The following is a 20,440-nucleotide window of genomic DNA, read 5'->3' on the forward strand; positions in this document are numbered from 1 at the left end:
GGGGGGGGGAGGTATTAGGGTCTGGGGCTGTTGTCAACCCCCTGTCCCCACCTTGGATCAGGGCAGATGTTTGCCAGAATGGGACAGACACAGACTCTGAGAGCAGCAGCCTTGCTGCCATCCCTAAAAGGAAGTGGAAAAGTGCTGGAAAGTGGGAAAGTGGCAAGTGCTGGAAATGGCAAGTTGGGCAGCTGGCAAGCATAGGTTGGTCATTCCACTTAGCTATTCTTTTATTGTAGTTAAAGCAAACATAAATACTTCTAACTAGGTCTACATGCAGTCACAGCAGAAACTGGAGAGAGTCCCAACCCTGATGCTGTGTGCATATACAGAGAGAATATGAAATGGCCCACTAGGTCATCCTTGAAAACAACCTGAATGTTACACCTGCACCCTTCTCATGCAAAGGTCTATTAACAGAGGACAGAGGACATACTGGCTCAAGTGTTTGACAATCTCTGCTTAGTCATTGATGAGTAGATGATAAAAATATATAGGAACAAACTTATGAGTCTATACCTTAAAATGAAAATATAAATTTTAAAGAAAAACAATAGGGACAACAATGTTCACAAAGTCAGTAGAGACACGTAACTCACTAATAAAGCAAGACACTTTATTAAACAATCAACAAAAACAATGGCCACCTCTAAAGGAAAAATCTGTATCCATTGTTGTTACAATAAATTATAAAAGTAGTCACTTCTCAACAACAAAATTATAAAACATACAAAGAAACTCACTATTTGCAGAGGGGAAAATAGTAGAAACTGCCTCTGATTCTCACTGCTATTGGGTTTTGCAGAGGCAGATCTTAAAACAGCTATTGTAAGTAGATTCTAAAAAACAAAAATTAAAGAATCACATTTTGGGAATCAAAAGAAAGCATGATGACAATGAATCAACAAATTGAGAGTCTTGATAAAAAGAAATGGCAATAAATGGACTTGAAAAGTACAGTAGCTTACATGACAAAAATAAGTAGATGAACTCAACATATTGGGAGGGCAAAAGGAAGAATTAGGGTACTTGAAGATAGTAATAGAAATTATTTATTCTGAAGAACAAAGGGAAAATAGTGATGGAAGAAAAATGACAAATGAAGTGAGTCTAACTCACCAAGTAGACATCGCCATGCACACCAGCATATGTGTAGTGAAAGTCTCGAAAGGATTGACAGAATGAATAGTTCTAGAAATAATGTCCATGGATGTTTCATAATTAATTTTAGAAATAATTTGCCTTAAGAATTTTAAATAATACAAAATCCACACAGATGTGTCATAGTCAAACTTCTGAAAAGAAAGTCTTAAAAGAGATAACAATAAAAGATGTGGCAGGGGAGTAGAGGGCCTGTTAGTGGGAGACACAGTAAACAATGGCATGGCTGTTAAATAGCTGTCTTCTCTACCAAAGGGTTTCTAGAGATTTCGTTGGCCATCTCTTCTGGCATCAGAGAAAGAGACATGCTAACAAATAGAGATTTACTATAAATGAAATGTCCCTTACAAAAGAGTAACTATTTTATTTTCAGAACTATTCCATTATCTGCTATTTCTTAATTGAGATTTCTAGATGTTAGTTTGAAAGCATCTTTTGCATCAACTCAAAATAACACTTATGCCAAAGTGGCATAATGTGGGATGGCAAATACCCTCACCTTCAATTTAATCTTTGAAACTTCCTCCAACAAGTTTCATGGTCCAGATGCTTATGGGTAGATTTCTCCAAACTTCATTTAACTAGTTTCTTAGTCATGAGACTAGGTCACTTCCATTAAAAAGTTGCATCTCATTTCAGGAGGCAGTGATGCAGACGAGCTCCCAAGTTAGCCATTCATTGTTTGAGTGATCAGTTATTAGATAAGAGGTATTTCTGTGGAAACAAAAGAAGTTGAAGACTAGGAACAAATTATAAATTTGTTTCTGCGAGCTAAGGGCAGCCAATTGAGATTTCTAGATGTTAGTTTGAAAGCATCTTTTGCAGTTGAATGTCTCTGATATAATGTAATGGTTTAATAATAATAAGGTTTTGTTATTTAGCTTGGACTAAAGTAGATACTTTGTTATAAGGCATTGCCTTAAAGGAAATATTAAAATACTGTATGTTAGAAATGACAAAAGATTTGAGATCAGGACACAAATTCCTAAAGTTGGCCAACACTACTGAATATGTGTGTGTGTGTGTGTGTGTGTGTATATATCAGCAATTGTATATTTTTAATCCCAAAGAAACTTATTAAATGGTCATAGTGTGCAAGAGACAATAGGAATAAGATGCCTATAATACAAGCTATGACCAAGACCAGAAGAGAAATACAGAATCCATAATTCAGAAGCAAAAGATAAAGTTCACTGTGATATCACAAAAGCCTCAGGTAGCAGTTCACATTGGGAACAAATAATGGATGGGCTGTGTTTAGGGGCCAGGAAAGAGACATTACAGGCTGGAAAACAGCACCAACAGGAACATGGCAATAGAAAATTTAAAGCATTCTTGAAACATAAGAACACCACTTTGATTAGAATAGGGTTAGAGAACTGCAGGTATCTAGCCTGCTGCCTTGTTTTGTTTTATGGTTCAGAAAATAAGAATGGTTTTTATATTGTTAAACTTTTACATTTTACTTGGCTCAATGAGTAACTATATAATACCTTCAATTTTGCCTCTTGTCCTGCAAACTCCAAAATAGTTATTATATGATCCTTTAAGATAGTTTCCTGACCTGGAGAGCCCTGAGAAGACATAAGACAAAAGCACTAAGAACAGTGTTGGGCTATATTATGAAAGAGCTTCAAATGGCAGAAACCTAACTAGTAAATGTTTTTTTTTTTAAGAAGTTTTATATGTTTAGAATTTTGGAACACTTCAGGGTGGCTTTGCGTTTGAGCACAGTTGGACTCAGCAGCCCAAATTATTATATTGCTTGACTCTTCCTCCTTCCTTTTTCTCTTATTTTAAAATCTTCATTTATTGGCAGATGTTTGCCGTGCAATAGGAAAAATTATCTCTATACCTATAGCCAGTACTCTAGGTTTTCCTACCCAAGAGGAAGAGCATTCAGGGATCAGGCCCCATGAACATCCCCATGTAATGTAATCAGGAACATCCCCATTCTTGACCCCAACACTGAGGCCAGAGGAAAGGGGTGTTCTGTCTGTATAGCCTGGGTCACATGCTTGCTCTATAATGAAATCAGGGGTTCCCTGTACCTACTTGTATCTCTTTAGGTAGAAGAGGAATCCAAATCATTCAGAAGCGTGGAAAGCTAATTGACAGGATTAAACTATAACTACTTATCCCAGTATGCCAGGGTAAGGAATTTATTCTATATTTAGTTAGTAATAGGGAGTTTATGGACAGGAAAATACTATTCATTGAACCACATTTAACAAATATTTATTAACCTACATTTTTAGATTTCATATAGTGTGGCTGGGGATGATAAGAATCCAGACTACAGATACTGACAGTAATACAGGCAATGAGACTTTGGTCTTTGTTTGACTTAATGGGGAAGTACTGAGTATTTTAAGCAGAGAAATTACATTATCAGGTTAACATTTTGATACAATCACCAAGAATGTTAAGCTAGGCATCTTGAGAATTTTTACCCTCAAAATTTGAGCACTCAAAATTTTAGCGACTAATAGATTGTCTAGAGTAAATTTAGATCCACCTCAGATTAAAAAAAAAAAAGAAATTTTTATTTTGTGAGATCAGAATTAATGATGTTTTGCTGTCTCTCTTTTCATTGACTTCTCAGTGGGTGTTTCATTTTTGGAGTACAAGAACTAGAAGAGAATATAAAAGAACTGGAAGAGAATATAAAAATCATTTTACTTCAGTTTGTTTTTATTCACAGATGTTGAGGCTCTTTTTTTCTTTTTTGTTTTTAATTTTCCAGTGGAAAGGGTGACTTTGCTGGAAAATCACTTAAAGTTTTTTTCCAGGCAAGTCAATAAGTTTCTCAGAATCAAATGAACTAGGGTGAAACACACATTGAAGCCCAGTGAGTTTGCATTCCTTTAGAGCAGCCTGAGCTGGGTATTGTAGGAGGTGAGCATGGTCACGGGGGAAGGCCACTTGTGCATTGTCCCAGTGAAGGTACAAGGCCAGGCGTGGAAGGTGAAGAAGAAGCAGAGAAGACATTTGAGTAGGTTGAAGTCAAATGAGAAGTTTTCCACATGTTTAGACTATTGTATAAACACTTGGATTAGAGGAGTCAACTATTTGCTTGGGGAGGGAGGGGGCAGGAAAGTTAGAGACTGTTGGCCTTTTCATCCACATTCATCTCTCCTTATCTCTCTGCCTCATATGTCTTCCATGGTATCCGGACCAAGGTTTGTATGGCTATGGGAGTTTAACTTAATCATCCTGGATATTGTCTTTAGCTAAAGTTCTTTTCTACTGCTGAGAAATCTGAACACAGTGACATGATTTAGACTCCTTATTCAAAGAATCCCCTTTCCCCAGGGTTACTTTTAAGCTTGGGCCACCACTGCTAATTTTAGATACTGCTTTGTTTTCAGCAGTAGACATTTAGATTCTTATAAATTCCTTCCCCTGCTCTTCCTCCCCCTAGTCCAAACAGGAAATATTCCCTGAAAGCAAACTGTATAGGAAAGTATACCAGGGGCAAACAGCTTTCAGCCAGTGTAGTTAGTATATTGTCCACTTACTCCAAGTGTAACATTGGAGATGTCCTCCTTTACTTCTCCATGTGCAGGTGAAAGGAAGAAGCCAGTGATTTGCTGTATAACTATGTCCCTTCCCCCCGCCAAAAGAAGTTTCTAGAGATGTTAGCATAATGATTCAGTGAAAAGAGCAAGATGGAAAAATCAGGCCTTGAATATGGAAAGTGCTCAATAAATATTTGATTGTAGTTGACTGTGAAACACAAACAGTACAAACAGTTGGGAGCTGCCAATTGTATTATGTAACCTAAACCATGGGTTGGTGCAACAAAGACTGAACTGTCATTTTGGCCCTCTTAAACATCCCTCTTCTAGAGAGTAAAATTAGCTGTTCATATGATTATGACTTTGCTATTAACATTTATTGTTTTTTGGCTTATAAATGAATCATAACTATAGCACCAAGTCAAAAAATTTAATGTCACCCAGAGAATACTGTTAATGTGTTGATAGACCATATGTCCTTACATATTTGTTTTAAGATAGACATGCACACATTTTTAATATATAGAAAATTGCATGAAATATAAATATACAATTAAGGAAGTTATTAATTAAAGCTCACATAATCACCACCAAGTACAGTTAGCACCCCAGAAGTGCCTGCATCTCATGCATTCTCCTTCCTTCAAGGTAAGCACTAATCTGATGGTTATAGTAGCAACTTCCTTGTTTATATTTGTATTTTTAATTCTTAAATACAGATTTCTATTTGTGTTAGTTATGTTCTATCAACTCATCACAAACACAGGAATTAGTGAATATTGAACTATTTTTTCCTAGGGGAAATTCACAGTTTTGTCAGCTGATAAACATATAACTTTGTATATGTGTTTCTGTTTAAAGACACATTATGTAATATTTTTATTGATTCATTAATATTGAGCTCACAAAGCAGTGCAGCAGGTCTACCTGAACACAGCTCATTATGTACAACTTTTCTCCACAAGGCTTATCACAGCTGCCTAGCACTTAGGAATATTAGAGAGCTGCAGCAAGAAGGCAGCTTAGGTGACTCAGGGTGACCTGAGTTTTCATCACCCTGCATGTGTCCATGAATGGCTGTGAAACCACCACAAGTATTGATTGTGGGTTACAATAAGTTCTAGCAAGTAGATGAATTTGCAAATGCAGGCTCTAAAATAATAAAGATCAACTGTATACATCCTAGCTACAATTTTTTGCTTGATTATTTTGAGTTTGGCTTCTTTTGCTCAGTGATTTAAAGAGTCATTCGTTTAGCAGTAATTCATTTATTGTCATTGTAGTAGAGTGTCCAATAGTATAAATAGACTGAGAAATTATTTCTCTGGCCTACTTTGCTGAACTTCTGGGCTGTTTCTAAAGTGTTTGCTCTTAGAAGCAAATTTGCTCTGCACTTTCTCATACATATTTTCCAAGATACACATATATGCCTCACTAGGATACATGTCTGGGAAGGCAATGCTGGTCATAGTGAATGATATCTATACTTTCACTGGGTAATGTCAGCCTGTTATCCATAGTGGGTGTAGCAATGTACACTCCTCTTCCATTGAAGTGTAAGAGTTCCAAATATTCTGTATCTTGTCAATACATGGTATTTTCAGCATTTTGCTGTCAGTTATTTTGTCATTTTGATAGGTGTTCTAGATCACCTTTGGTTTTATTCAGCATTCCATGTATTACAGAAAGGTTGACGTGTTTTCTATTGAATTTTCTAAGTCTCTTGCCCATTTCCCACTTGATGTCTTTTTTTTTACATAGCCTTTTTATGAGCCCCTTTCTGTTTATATTGTAGGCTACCTTTTTATCTTTTTTAATGTTGTCTTTTGGTAAATAAAAGTTTAGCTTTAATGTAGTCAAGTATATTAGTATTTTTCTTTATGGTTAGTACTGTTTATGCCCTGCTGGATAAATCCCAAACCCAAGCTCTTGGAGTTAGTCTCTTCTAAAACCTTTATTGTTTGCCTTTGGCACTTAGGTCTATAATCCACCTGGAAATCATTAGTTAGGTACAATATGAAGTAGGAGGTCAAGTGTCACTTTTTCCATATACTCTCGAATTATCCTAGCACCATTTTTTCACGTTCATTGCAAAATTATTTAGATTCATTGTTTAAAAGTTGAAATCATATAAACAAATATAAAATTTTAAAGTGAATGAAGTATCTGTGCCTGTGTACCCGGCCCCCTGTTCTCAACTCCCTGAAGCGGTTACAGTTTCCTGCTTGTAGATTTTATTTTAAGAAAACTGCTGCTTAAACATCACTAGTTTTAGAATTGTGGCTTTAAATTATGCCTTGGAACCATAGAATATTGAATTTAGTAGCACAATTGCTTTCCTTTTCTTTTCAAGTTACCGTGAATGAATTTGTTTTTGCAAGTACAATGTCTTCATTATATAGAGATTGATAATTATACTGCACTTGGTTTTAAATAGTGAGGAGGCGGTTGCAAAACTTTGTAAATTTACTGAAATTTGTGATTAAATACATGAATTTTGTGGCATATAAACTATGCCTCCAATGAAAATGAAACACACATACTTTGAAATAGTAAATGTGACCATATTGACCTTTTTTTTTTTTTTCATTATCTTGAAAATGGTTTAGTGGTTCCTTACCAATAACTTCATAAGTTGTAATTTTTTTTTAGATGGAAAAGAGCAATACATTTTATTTAAGAAAAAAAAACAATTCTGATGTGCTGAAATGTGAGATTGAGGATATTGAGGGAAAGCAATCACTTTCAACACAAATGAACACAACACTATCAGTAAGTGGGTGTGGCACAGACTACAGTGGAAACACTTAGCCTCATTCACCCAACTGGTCCTTTCTTTTGAGGTTTTTTTCTGTACAAATGAACAATTGAATTGGAACCATTCTATAAGATTATGTATTTCCCATACAGAGTTTTTCTTCTACCACATAGTTCTGAATTATTCTACATGCAAAGGTTCAAATTGCTAACTTGGGGAAGCTTATGGAATACACATGCTGTATTTTAAGCATTGAATTTGTTTAAATCTTGGAATTACTTTTCATACCTACCTTCTAGATTTTTTTAATCTACAAGACAGTATTTCTGTTCTATAAATTGGTTGAACTATTTTAAAAGTCAGTAATTTTAAGACTTTAAAAAATCAGTGGCTATAATTGCTAAGGTTCTGAAGGGCTTTCACTAGTCTTTTTAAAATAGCAATTGGGATTCTCATTGTTCTGATTTAAAGTGCATATTAAATTATATCAGATGAGTGGAAGAATATAAATACTAGTACATTAGAAAGTATACTATTTAGGGCATGTGGATTTAACTAATTATAATTATAATTTCTTACGGAATTATGATCATATACTGATACCTCAAGAGATTAGAACTTACTGGGAATTTCTGTGTTTTAATACTTCATAGGTAAAGAAATTTTCAACAAATAAAAATTTGTTTTTGTGTCTTTTGTTCTGATTGACTACTCACTTCCCAATTGAACTGTGTTCCTCTATTGCCTCCATTGCTCTGTTTTCATAGCTACAGCTTGATTTTTCTTCTATTTCTAATGATGACATCATAAGTTCAGACTTAAAGGAATGTTTTTGAAAAAAAGATGAGTTTACTGATCTGGAATTAGATTAAATATAACTTTATAGGTTTTGATATAATTTTCTCTTCTCTTTTATTACAAGAGGTAGAAAAAATACTACATGCCACCTTGAATTCAATAGCAGTATCCCTCCCTGTTCTAGACCTAATTGGGAAGAGAGACTGATGAAGCATTAATGTTAGCCTGGGCCAGTGATCCCACAGACCAGCTGTGATCATGACTGAGAACCTAGTCTGTGGATCACAGACAACTGCCTTCTCTCTGTAAGAGACTTAAGTCTGCCAGTTTTGTGATTTCTTTATTCACAAGTCTCTGGCACCTCTTGTGTAACTTACTCCTCCTGTTCGGACCTATCTTAACAGTCTTAGTCTGCTTCTCTCAGCCTTTCTTGTAGAAACCATACCCTAGAAACCTAGGCAGGTTCCCACGTGCTGGTTGTCTCTGTTTTTAGCCATCTGCCTATCTCTTACCATACTACTTCAGTAGAATCCTCTTCGGAAAATTAAACGTTGCTTCTAGATGGAAACAAAACACAGGGAGGTTTTACATTATTGGAAATGCTAAGAAAGACAAGAGTTCAAGATAACCTGAGTTACCTTGAGAAAAGTTAATGTATCTGTTTTTTTATAATTTTATTTATATGTCTATTTACATTATAGATAACGTATCTTTTTAAAATACCACTGCCCCTTACCCACAGAGCCATTATGAAAGGGAATGAACAGCCCCCATACACTGTTAGTCAGAATGTGATTCCCAAAAGCTTTTCGGTAAAAAGCTTTTCTAGGCCTTCCTGGCAGTGCAAGGGATTAGATCCCAGCACTATCAAGCCACCCACAGCCACTGCAGCACAAGCACTACCCCTGGTGAAGGAGCCCACCCAACCACCCATGTGGCACAGCAGACCTCTCCTGTCTGGCCTGCTGCTCCTTTTAGCAGTGTATTTCAGTAGATCTGTCCATTCTGCTCACCACTTTGTCTCTGTTAAATCCTCTCACCCCTTTTCACCTTTGGCCAGTACTCCAGCTTTTGTATGCATAAATAAAATAAATCCTATAAAAATAAAAAGCTTTTCTCATAAAGCTATTTGGTAGTATGACTCAAGATCCTAAAACACACACATACATATACACAAACTCCTAACCTTTGACCTACTAACTTAACTTCCAGGAATGTATGCCAAGGCAGTAAGCCTGTACAGGATGTGAGTTGAAACACTGTAATAGCTAACGGGATAATAATCTCAATGTACACAGTAAGAGAATGGTTACATAGATCAATATATTGTGGCTGCTTTAAAAATAAGATACAGGCTACTTAGCAACATCAGAACATGCTTTATTAAGTGGAAACAAAACAAAACAGGTCATTGTGTATGTAGTTTTACCCCTCCAAAAATGAGGATAAATATGCTAAGATGGTAACAGTGATCACTAGCGGCATAAATTATATTTTAATGTTTTTCTTGCTTGTTGGTATTTTCTAATTTTTTCTTGAAGATCATCTCTCACTGAGTATTGGAACTTAAAAATGTTAGCTGTCTTCTTAATAGTCAGCTTACTCATCATCTTGTACCGGCTTTGGTTTTAGTGACTATGGTATGGAGACTAGAGAGGGTCGGGCACATGGTGGCTTGGGCGGCTGCCAGAGTAGCCTGTCCGCAGTGCGCTAGGCATGCCCTGGCTGCTCCACCAGGTGTTCCGTCATCAAGTGAGTCACCACCCAAGGGTGTCAAGCTGGTGATGTTGTCACACATGTACTTGAACTATCAGCCACACCCAGCATGCTGCCAGGTCTTTGAGCCTTATCTTCCTAAATCATGATTTCTTCACTCTTCAGCGAGTGTCAAAAGGACTGACTGGGATTGTGTGACTTCTCTGCAGACACCGTGGGCCAGTAAATAAAGCTGATGTGAACTTCAGTTGAGTCCACATCATGCTAACATTTAAGCTGGATTGTTGCTGCTGCAGTTGGAGCCTGAGAGGCCAGGAAGGACTCCAGAATGATTTAGGATGGAGGGTGTGCTCAGGTGTTCAGCTCAAGGACTCCCAGCATGGCTCTTAAGGATCATAGAGAGATTTTGAGGGGCCATCTACTAAAATTTTAGGTATAATTTTTTTTACTTTCCTAACCTCAATCATTTGTTATTTTTGGTGACATTAGCAGGAAAAAAGTTTGATAATTTGGTATTGGACCTTTCAGCATCAATAGTAAAATTTACCATTTTTCCTTTGTCTGTTTTGGATTTTTTTAGAGATGAGGTCTTTATTCTACGGGTATCCTTTGTAAGTAATGAAAAGAGAATATAAGATTATATAACGAGCCTTGAGCTATCGTCGTCATCCCAGGTCATTTTTTTTCTTTACATATATAGTCTCTGAATTGCATCAAAACTGAAATTGCTGTTTCTGGGAGGAACATTTGTATGTTTATTTTCAGTCTATATATGTACAGACTTCAATCATTATGATATATAGAAATATTAAATAAGATTGTTGATACTAAATTGTAATTCTGTTAGTAGTCTACAAAAACTGTAAAAGTGTGATGGAGTATGCATTTTATTATTATATTAAATTATAACAGTAATAGATTTTAAATTATAGTCATTGTGCAGCAAATAAATGTTATTGCTATAACCAAAACACAAGCAAACAAATGGAATTCTACTAGTTAAAAATTCCAGTTAAAACTGTGGACATGGGGGGTTGGAGAATTAAGTTTGTAACAAAAGTCATGAATCCCCTGCACTCCAGCCACACCCCACCGGACAATTTTAACCATATACTACTGGCCAACAGCCACTTTAGATATCCAAGGTTATGAAAAGGCTTTTTGAACCCACATTGTATTCATGGACTATCTTCCCATATGTGCATGTAGCCAAAGGCATAATTCTTGGCACAGATGAGCTAGGAAGCTTGAGGTGTTTCTCACTTATAAAAGTTACTAAAAAAGAACTGAAAACAAACTTGAGAGTTTTTAATTATCCTGTGATGACCGCTGACCAGAAGAACAGATGGTCCAGGCCTCTGGCTGCTCCACGGAGCCTCCAAATTGTGCCTTCAAATCATGATCCCTGGTCAGAGATCAGGCTCTTGGAAGCACTGTGGAAGTCATCATCAGAGCTTGCTTGTCAGGCCATTATTTAGTGGACTGAGAATGCAACGCTACAGCTCACATTCTACAGTATACAAGAAATAAGAGAGCACACACTCGCAGGACTTGAGACAGAGTCAAGGGGGTGCAAGTATTAAGCTAAGGAAAGTGACTTACCCCTCAGCTGATGAATCTTACCATCTTGTATTACAGTTGTTTTCCATTCTGTCCCTCCTTATCAAATACATCTTAAACTCTTGAAGTCAAGAACCTTGGCAGACGCTATGTTGTATTCCACTAACTGCCTTGATGCAACTATGTACTCCATAACTAGTCTTTATTGGACTAATTGAGAAGGAAAAAAATAAAATCACACTCACGAATTTAATTTCTATTATGTGAATTCAGCCCACTCTGTGAATCTACTGGACAGAAAATCAGAGGCAAGATACAGGGATTTTTCTTGGAGTTTACAGTGTAGTTAGTCTTTCTTGCTGCCTTAATTTTCCCTTGCAAATGTGGTAGATATCTGAAGGAAACAGAAAAATAACAGTTAAGGAGATTTTTGGTACTATAGCTGAGCTTCGAAAGCTTGATGAAAAGGAACAAAGTAAGTTCTGCTACCCCAGAGGTGACAAGAGTCCTGGGCCTGCACATGTGAACATAGCCCTGTCACACAATGGAAATGATAATTGTGCCACTTTGTTTGTTAGATGAGTTAAATGAAATTCATTGATGTACTCACTCAATTTTTTACTGAATATTTACAAGGCATAAGTAAGTAGGTTTTGGAGCTACAGGAGTACATAAAACAGTTAAAAATTCCTAACCTCATGGAACTTGTATTCTAGAAAAACAATATACATAATGGAGTTTAACAATATTTTATTTAATTGCTCTAGGATAGGGATATCTGATGAACTTACAACGAAATTTTACTTTATATTTCCCTAGGAATTTATGTTACAACCATAGGTGGTTTTATATATTATTGATAATTACTATTATCAGTTCATTAAAGAATCTCATGTCTGAATTGAGAATGCCCCATGAGGTAGACCTACTTATATATTCTTGCTAAATCTGGCCATGTTTAGAAAACCTATTTTCCTGGAGTGGACTTGCTGTCATTTTTTCTTCTATAAAGCTCTTAGACCAAACAATCTAGCAGTCGGTTGAGGCTCAGAACTGCAGATGATGTGGCTGGGCCGTTTCCATGTTGTTTTCTCAGTCATTGGTGTTTGCACTATCTGTGACTTAGTGTGATTTCACAGAGTTGCTGAGATATTTGTTTGTTTGTATAATTTGTGGGCTAGCATGGCCAGTTAAAATCCTCAAACCATATTTTAGTGAGTAATATCAACGTTTCCTCTCCAAACTTCTGATCAGCCACCCATCAAAGAACAAAATGGACAGATTTAAGGTTTCAATTCCTCATTTTTTTTCACTGCCTTCTCTCTGGGGCTTTCTCTTTAATCATCAAAATGCCCAAAACCCATATAAAGAGAAAGTGCAAACCTGAGAAGCAAATCTCAGAGGAACTGCACACTATCCGTAACTGTGTGCTCTCTTCTGAGATGTGTGTGTCCCGATCTCTCCTGCCTCTGCTATCATTTTTCTAATACAGTACTTTGGGTCTTCAATGGCACACAGCCCATTTAGTTAGAAATGTAAACAGGAAATTGTTTTCTGGCTGAATAGTCTGTGTGGCCAAAAAAAAAAAAACTGGCCATTTTTGCTGAGACACAACTTAAAAACACTCACACAGCAGTGGAAGCTGAAGACTAGTTTTAAGCTGCCCTGCGCTGGTCAGAGGCTGTTGATCTGGATGCCTGCACGGGCTTTCCTGCATGTGGGGCCGGGGCATTTCCCCTCATGGCCAAAGGCACACCAGACATGGTTGAAGAGTTTTTCTCACCTAGAAAGCAGTTGTTCTGTAGGGCCAAGATACACTTTCATGCTCCAAGGAATTACAGAGCAGGCATTACTTGGAAGACACAGAGGTTTGGTCTGGGGAAGTGTGACTTGGCACAGACAACATTTCCTGGGTTTCAGTGCTTCTCTAGTCTACTTCAGCTCCCCATCACTTGGCCTCCCATGAACCTCCTGTGCTCCTGGTGTGGTTACCCTATGTGCTGATGAGTTTTCTGGTTGTTATGTCTTGCAGCCCCCCGAATCCAAGCCCAACTTCACCCCTCTCGCCATCTTGGCCCATGTTCTCGGCGCCATCCAGCCCTATGCCCACCTCATCCACGTCAAGCGACTCATCCCCCATCAGGTCTGTTGCAGGGTTTGTTTGGTTTTCTGTTGCTGCCGTTGTTCTCTCATTGGCTTGGTCCTTTCTTCATGCAGTGTTCAGCCTCCTCGTCAACTTTGTTCCCTGCCATCCAAACCTGCACTTGCTTTTTGACAGGCCAGAAGAAGCAGTTCATGAAGATTCCAGGTAAAATCACGGATGATGACCATTCTGTTCCTGTTTATCAGAGGTGGGCAGGGACCTGAGGGGACCAGTCCTCTGTCCCGCTATGGCACCAGCCAAGAGACCACAGCCAAGAGGAATTGTTTGCATTAACTAGTAGGGTATTTTCCACGCCCTTCTGAATCCTTTCTTCAGTTTCTGAATTAATGTGAGATGCCTGAAGTTTGGAGAAAGAGCACCTCCTAACTAGACTCTTATTGTTGTCACTCTGTCAAGTATGGGGCCCTCTGTGCTCTGTATAAGATAATATCAGAGAAAACAGCAGAGAGACATGTGCTGGCCTTTTCTTCTCTCATTTCTTATCAGGTAGCATCAGGCAACGTTTATTTGTGGGTCTGGGCTATCACCCATGAGCACTGAAACTTAGCTGCAGAGGTCAGGCCAATAAAAGAGACAAATATAACAGAATAAAGGATTGAGATACAAAGTGATATCTCTTTAAATTATTCATGGCTGCCTCTTTGCTCTGCTTGTACAAGAATCATTAGAGTTCCCAGCCTGCTTCTCTCTCCTTGTGTCATGAACCCTTAGCTCTCATGGGAACAGGCAGTGCCTCTTTCTGAGGTTGAACAGCTTGACCTAGTTCCCCTCCCTGAGGACCCTGCTATAGTTTTTCCTACTCTGGTGACATCCAGACTTCATTCTTAACATTTGAGATCTTTGAAGAAAAGACATTGCTTAAACCCATGAAGGTGATTAATTAATAAAATTCCTGCAGAATCCCTCTGTTGTGTAAGTCCCACCCAGTATGTATATCTCTCAAACTTAGCCTCTGCTTTCAACTAAAAGGTAGATGCTGACTATAAGAATTATAAGCAGTTGGAGACCTTATAAATATAGATGCTGACTTTAATTATAAGTAGTTGGAGGCAATATTTTCTTACCCATCTTTTTCTCATAGCTGTTCTTTTTTTCTTAGGGGTGGGCTAGCTAAGAGGCTTAAATAATTTATAAAGATGTGTTTAAATTTAAGAAAGACAAACCCATTTGTTTATATATACAGATATATATTACAATGGTAGTTTATATATAATCTCTATATCAATTTTCTGTACATTTTTATATAACTTTTCCCCTCCAGATACTTTCATATCCATCATTTCATTCTATCCTCATAAGAATGAGAAGAAAAAAGGCCTATTATGGAGAAAGAAACTGAGGCATAGCCAGGTGACTCATACAGCTAAATAAGAGCCAATCCAGATGTCAGAACTTCTTATCCTCAGCCCAGCACTCTTTTCTCCAAACGTGGGTGATCCAAATCCAAAAGTTAACTTGCTAGCAACTCCTAACCTCAGAGCCTTGCCTGCTGTACAATAGATAGGGCTTGGGTTGTTTCAGTTAAATCACTGGTTGCCACATGAGGATCTGATCCTGGGCAAATTGTAGGGATCAGAGACAATGCCTTCCTTCCAAATGCCTCATTCATTCGTAAGAGAGACTTGGGCATTAAGAGAATGTAACTACTTTTTATTCAAAGAGGAGTGAAATGTACAAAATATTGGTCTCTTGGACACAGTAGGTTGTAGGGGTCTCAGAAGAGTACATTTCAGCTGTAGAACCTACAGTGAATAACCTACTTTGAGGTTATTCACTTTTTGTGTCTCTGAGATTTGGAGCGCTATTACCTGTCTACTTCACTGTCTTCCAATTTCCAGAATATTTCCAGGTTTATTTGTTTGGGGGGGGGGTCATCTTTTTCCATCTCTCAGGTTGTCAGAGGACCTTGGTAACAAAATCCCCTTAAGTGATATATTGGGATTCTAGATACTAAGTACTTGCTGGAATAGCTCTATTTATTTGGAAGAGACTGTTCTGGAAACTGCCATTTTGCAATAAGCAAGGGAGAGTAGGCTTGGAATTGGCCATCATTTAACTAAATATGTATGCCAGGTGAGCACGGATAGGGACATTGCTGGGGATCTAGCCAGTGAGAGAGGGCTGAAATTTTAGCTAACAGAGGGCTAAAATCATACAACTGCTGTTGTAGTTATAGCCAAGAGGTGGGGGCCCATACCCAGTATTTAGATCCAGTGGGATGTCCTTCCAAATCTACTTCCAGAAAATGAGAATTCATATTTCCTTCCTTTTATTTTAAAAATAAATTCTTAATTAAACCTAATTAATGGTCTCATGAACTTCTGCATGTCTCCTCTGCAAACGCCTTCTCTTCGAGCTTTTTTAATACTTTCATTTTCAGCTCAGGAATGAAGGTTCTTTTGCAGCATAGCAGAGACAGTGTACTAGAAGAGCATTCACTGAACATTTCCAGATAGACTGTCAGCTCAGGAATGAAGGTTCTTTTGCAGCATAGCAGAGACAGTGTACTAGAAGAGCATTCACTGAACATTTCCTTTTCCTTGAAAAGGAACCTGTCCCAAACTTCTAATTTGCATTTGTTGTACAAGGTCCCTTAGAAAAGGCATTTAAAATGATTGGTCATTACACCCTGACAGTCTATCTGGCCCCACCTTCCTGCAGCTCCCTACAGTGGAAAGTGAGTGGGTCATCATTTTTGCAAAGCTTGCAAGGGCATTTGAGGGAAACTCCTCTGAGTGCTTTCCTGGCCTGGTGCCATGCTCAGAGGCGAAAATTAAAAATGAACTAGCAGAAGGTTCCAAACTTGTTCATGCCCTTGAAAGCCCCACTGAGGTCTGAAGGGCGCTCTCACAGGAGCAGCTGAAAGCACCCTCAGCTTCACTGCAGTTCCGGGTCCAGAGCTTCCAGTCCCGAGATGCACTGTGGAAAATAGGGAGATGAGGAACCAAGGAACCAGAGAAGCTTGGTGGGGATTTTTTTTTATTTTTTTAATCGGAATCAAAGCCTACAAACAGCCTCTATACCCACAGGATCTCTTTTGATGGGAACCCTACTTAAAGCAAACTGCTCAAGGCTTTTGAGAAGGACTCAGTGTCATAGGTTACTGAGCTCACTGGGCTGACCAGCATAAAAAGATAAGACCTTCCCCATGAGTACAGTTGCCAGATTTTGCAAGTAAAATAGAAAACAAAACACCTGGATGAATTTGAATTGGGGATGAACAAGTTACTTTCTTTTAGTGTAACTATGTCCTGTGCGATATTGGGGACATACCTGCACTAACGAAAGTATGCATCATTGATCTGAAATTTAAATTTTAATAAGTTTAAATAAAGACTTGATGTTTATATTATTTTATTTTCAACCCTGGCCCTGGGGATAAGGAGTGACCATTCCCTTTAGAAGCCCCCCTTTTGTTATCTCTCCCATTCAAGGGCCCATCCCAAAGGGGCGGGAGAAAGGCTCCAGGGAAAAGACCCTTTCATAGGCACAGTTGCCTGCTCATTTGAGAGTAAAGCAAAGGAGCTCTTTCCTAACCTCTTTTTTTATTTGCAATATACTATTTTATTATCCCTTCATTATCTTATTCCTAAATCCTGATGATAGTGAACAATTCCTCTCATGTGATAGTCTTGAGCACTTACCTATTGCCATTTCCTCTGCTTTCTTCCTGCCAGATACCCCAGCTGGTTTGCCTAGCTTGCCCCCAACCCCACCCCGTTTAGCCCTTTCCCTTTATCTAATGAGATTAATAAGTAAACTCTATGGAAAGCCAGCCAGAGGAACCTTGCCTCAGAAGACCTTTCCCTCACCTTTTATTTCTCCGCCCCAGTCTCTTTGCTCTTTATACACCTACTCTGCCCTGATCCCAGGGGACAGTGACCCTGTCACAGAACCTGATAGTCGAAGACCGTGGTTGATTCTGCTTCCACTTTCCTTGTCATGACCGAATCTTTGTACCTGTTGATACTGGTTTTTTTTTGTTGTTGTTGTTGTTGTTTCATTTTTTACAGTTTTAGCATTTTTCAAAACTAAGTGACTCCTCTTTACTCCTTTCTCCCTCAAAAAAGAACACACCTTTTTTTGGCCTTCCCTGAAAGTTAATACATTGGAAGTTTGACCTTTGCTGACCAACTCACGGACTTGGTTCAGTTAGATCACAGAATGTGTCCCTTGTCCTGAACTCTACTTAATGCTCATTGGACAAGAAGAGCAGTTTTCTAATCAGAGCTGATGAATTCTAAAGGCCCTTTTTGCTTTCAGGGCCAGTAAACCCACCTCATTTTCTCCCAGTGACCCAGTTTTCTCCCATCTGGCCAACATTATCTCATGGCTACTAGATAACCAGAGAGAACAGCAGTAAAACTGCACCCTAGCCACAAATTCTGTGTTGTCATTTACTCTGATCACTCTGATCACAGACCGTGTTTTGCTTCAGTTTCCATAGAGTGAAGACTGGAAGTTTTATACCTGGTCCTGGTCTAGGTTTTTGTCTGTCCATGGTGTCCCTTTCCCAAAGGGCAGCTGGACTTGAGGACTCCTTGCCAGTTTCATAATAACCCAAGACTCCTGCCCTTTCAGGTCTGTCTAGACTTACCTGAAACCAGACCATTCTTCCCGAAAGTATCATTCAACCACTAGCAGTGAGTGTGCCCTTGGAGTTTCAGCAACACTGATTCCTTGAGACTCTCCATTAGTGAAATGACAATAAAGTAAACAACATATAACCTTTGAATAATTACCTATCCCAGAAGACCTACTTGGTCTTTTTTTCATACTACCCTTGAACCCCTAAGTATGTTTCTTCAGATAACTTGGAGAAAGAGGGAAATCACTTCTGGCAAATTTCCAAATCTCCATATGGCCCATAAAGTCTAAAATATTTATTGTCTGGCCCTTTATTGAAAGAGTTTGTCAACCCCTGCTCTAGAACAGCAGCTGTGAACTTTGGTTGCATGTTAGAGCCACTTGGAGAGCTTATTAAAAGTGTTCATGTTTATATTTATATCTGTAAATCTGAGTAGAACACAGAAATCTGCATTTTTTTTAAAGCTCTCCAGGTGATTCTGATGCACAGTTAAGGGCTGTTATCAACACTCATTGGACAGGAGAAGAGGAAAAAAGTCACGTCCCCTCCCTTCGTCCTCCTCCTCCCCACAGCCCCCACACATGTGCACATATGTGCACACACACACACCTTGTCTATTCCCTGCCCTACCCTGGGGGTCTGGGAGTTCCAGCTCTGGAATCTTGCTCTACCAGCCCAATGAGAAATAAGTAACATCTGGAAGAGCTAATGTCAGCCCATGGCCTGAAGTAGAAACCTGGCTTTGCTAGAATTTCTCCTTTTTGTCTCTCTAAGCATTGCCAACTCTCAGCGAGTATGTTGGGAGTGTTCTGTACTGCAACTTGGAAATTCTTCCCTGCCCCAGCTACTCCTACTCCAGAAGTGGGGAGCAGCCTGCCTTCCGAGCTGTTGTAACTGCTAGGTAAAGTTTTCATATGGCACAAGGTGACTCGATGAGAAGTGTGGTTTCTCAAAGCTTTTGGCTTTTTTTTCTTGTGACCTTTACAACTTTTTACCTCATGTTTTGCCATCTGGCTGCCTTGTCAGGCTCTTCCCACAAGAGAGGGCTAGATGGCTTGCATGGAAGGGAAGGAAAGGATTAAATATCTGGGGCTTTTAGAAGTTTTTTTTAAATGGCTAAATAGATTCCTGTTTTCAAACAGCACACCGTTCCGGAAAGCCAAAGCCTTGTATGCCTGCAAAGCTGAACACGACTCAGAACTCTCATTCACAGCAGGCACAGTCTTCGATAATGGTGAGTTTCTTATCCCCACCAGCGATATGGGGAAGAAAAATAAAAAAAAAACTGGGGTTTTCAAATTCCCTCCCTAATGGAAATCTCACTAGGACAGGTAACTTCAAAAAGGAGTGTGTGCTTATGTGCCTTTTTCCCAAGAAGCAGACAGCACAGGACTTCAAGAAAAACTCTCAGGAATGGACACATGTGATCCACTTATGGCTCTGGGAGAGGTTGCCTCAAGTCGCTGTGGATACTTAAGTGAGACTTTACCTGCAAGGAGTTAGCTCTGCACTTGCAGTGGCTTTGAATCTCAGGGCCGGAGTGCAGACAAAGGAATGGAGAACAGGAGCCCTGTTAATTGGTGTAAGTGTCTCAGGATGGAGATTAAGGCCAAAATTTCAAGCCTTTTTCTCTTGGGTTTGGTGATATTCATTGTCCATGCTAGGCGAGGCCAGTTTCCAAGGTGATAGGGCATTGGACAGCTTTGGGTTAGTAGGCTTTACTGAGTCTCTGCTCATTCTCTTCCTGATTTCTGGGATCACAGAGTAGACTGTCCCAGAGTCAAACCTCCCTGCAAATTGTCAGCTATCCTGGTCGGCATTCTGACATGAAAGTGGATCCTCTGCACCTGCCCCATAGGACAGGGAGCTGGTGCTTAACTGATATACCACTTTTTGTTTGTTTGCTTGTTTTCATTTGTTTTCCTCCCTTTGAAAGAAGATAGTGTTGTTTATGAGAATTGATGTCATCATTTGCATGACTTATAATTTTCTCCAGGTGAAATTCTCCTTTGGGGCTGATCTTTCTAGATTCCTGGGTGAAAGAGTCAGTTTGTTTTTTGCCAAAAGGAAGAACCAAAAGTAGGTGCCTGGTTTTAGGAACTAGACATTTGCTCTGACTTTTCTAGACCTGTGGTGGGCTGGGGCAGTTCCCGGGAGGAGGTGCTACATGCACA

General features: G+C 38.9%; 1 protein-coding gene across 2 annotated transcripts in view; it reads left to right on the top strand.

Moving 5' to 3' along the window:
* Positions 1 to 20,440, top strand: part of ARHGAP26 (Rho GTPase activating protein 26) — a 415,883-nt gene that overhangs the window by 382,154 nt on the left and 13,289 nt on the right. For both annotated transcript variants that reach the window (XM_004686837.2, XM_012727989.1), the window contains exons 21-22: positions 13,547 to 13,657; positions 19,409 to 19,500. In XM_004686837.2, coding sequence (XP_004686894.1) covers positions 13,547 to 13,657; positions 19,409 to 19,500 — 203 coding nt within the window. The remainder of the gene's footprint in view (positions 1 to 13,546; positions 13,658 to 19,408; positions 19,501 to 20,440) is intronic.

The sequence above is a fragment of the Condylura cristata genome, unplaced genomic scaffold, assembly GCF_000260355.1.
Source record: "Condylura cristata isolate star-nosed mole 26May11 unplaced genomic scaffold, ConCri1.0 scaffold00021, whole genome shotgun sequence".
NCBI classification, from domain to species: Eukaryota; Metazoa; Chordata; class Mammalia; order Eulipotyphla; family Talpidae; genus Condylura; species Condylura cristata.